The following is a 1,657-nucleotide window of genomic DNA, read 5'->3' on the forward strand; positions in this document are numbered from 1 at the left end:
GCTCCCCTAACTTGTCAATTAAAATACCCATTCCCCTTAATTTATGTCTTCAATTTCAAAATTTCAGTGTTAGAAGTTAAAAAAAGAAAAACAGAAAAAAAGAGGCACTACATCATTCAAGACAAATCAAAGAATTTCTTATTAATTGGTAAAAAAGAAAGGCATACAGTAAGAGAGGGTATTAGCCACTCTACATACAATACGATATTTGAGGGCCTACCCAATAGATCAAAGTACAATACTCATTGCTTGTTCGAATCTCATCAGCAAAGATAAAGTGTCTCAGATTGGACAAAGCAAAACAAATACTACTTGGTATTTTAGTAGTCCACTATGTTATTAGCATGCAACTCCAATAAATGCCTTAGACCATCTCTAAATCGTCCATAAACCTTGGAACGGTGCCTTTCTGCTGCAGCTGTATGATGATTTGTGGCGAACTTGAACTCTGGAAATACAAAACCCTTTTTGCTGAAGAAAGTATCAATCATATTCTTCGACGCCTCAGGTGTCAATCGAAATCCATCCCAATGTATATGCGAAGCCCTATCTGAACATGCTACAGCTCCTTTCTCTCCACACTGCCTCAGAGGATCAAAGTTAAACGGACCACTTCCAGTACTACCGCAACAAACCTTCATCAACGTCTCTGTCTTGAATCCCAAGAATGCATGATTGCGTAGAACCGCCATAAACGCCTTGTAATAATCTGCATATATGATCTCAACTTCGGGGTACTTCAATCGCAGCTCCTCCAACGCTTGCCATAGATGATCATTGTGTAATGTTGCGAACAAATTTAGTCCTTTGTGACATTTAATTTTCCTGCTATTGTCGTCTTCTCGAAAACCTGGAAGGCAACCCATGGGAATAATTCCAGTAACCACAAAGTGTTTGGCCTCTGCATCTTTGATCAGTTGTTCGATAGAACTCTTGATTGTCTCCACAACATCAGGGACAAGCTTGGACACTTCGGAAATAGATTTTGTATGCAAAAGAGAGTGCTTATAATCATTAAAACCAGGCTGATCCATATAGATGATAGCTTTTTGAAGAACCTTGTTTCTGCCGCAGTCATGAAAAGAGAAGCAATCCTTATAGAAGACTTTCATAAAGGCGGAAATCTGCGAGTGATGAGACTGCTGAGGCGCCGGGATGCCATTCTTGATGAAGGAAAAGGGACTCATAACTGTTGCTCCAGGCGTCATGAAACTAATACCAGACTCGAACTCAACGCCTTCGTCGGTGTAATGTTGTAGAGAAGGCAGACCAAGTACAGCAGCTAAATGATCAGAAGTAGAAGCAGAGTCGCTGTCTCCAAAGCTGTAAATGGAATAAAAAGGGGAAGATTGTTCCTGCGCCTTAGCGGAAGAAGCAGCAAAAATGATTAACAGCAAGATGAGGAAGAAACAGTGGTTGGTAAGGGAAGCCATTGAAAGAGAAGAAACAACGATCATAAGCAGAAGGCACGGGAAAACTTAGTTTAGGTTACTGGTAGTATTTATAGAGGTAAGCTCATCCGTGGAGTTTAAACAATGTTACAGAAACCTAGTAGTAATAGGAAAAATTCTGACTGCGGCAAATTTCCATATATGCTTTATTTTCTTACTTTTGCTTCAAGTTTCTATTAGAGAAACGCTTAAATTTTCTTGATTAA

At 39.5% G+C, this 1,657-nt stretch overlaps 1 protein-coding gene across 1 annotated transcript; it reads right to left on the reverse strand.

Annotated features, from left to right (window-relative positions):
• Positions 1–273: 273 nt before the first annotated feature.
• Positions 274–1,433, reverse strand: LOC104229506 (GDSL esterase/lipase At5g45910-like). The gene has a single exon (XM_070152734.1). The coding sequence runs from the start codon at positions 1,431–1,433 to the stop codon at positions 321–323; it is 1,113 nt and encodes a 370-aa protein (XP_070008835.1). The 3' UTR covers positions 274–320.
• Between the last annotated feature and the right edge of the window lie 224 nt (positions 1,434–1,657).

This window comes from Nicotiana sylvestris, chromosome 7, assembly GCF_000393655.2.
Source record: "Nicotiana sylvestris chromosome 7, ASM39365v2, whole genome shotgun sequence".
NCBI lineage: Eukaryota > Viridiplantae > Streptophyta > Magnoliopsida > Solanales > Solanaceae > Nicotiana > Nicotiana sylvestris.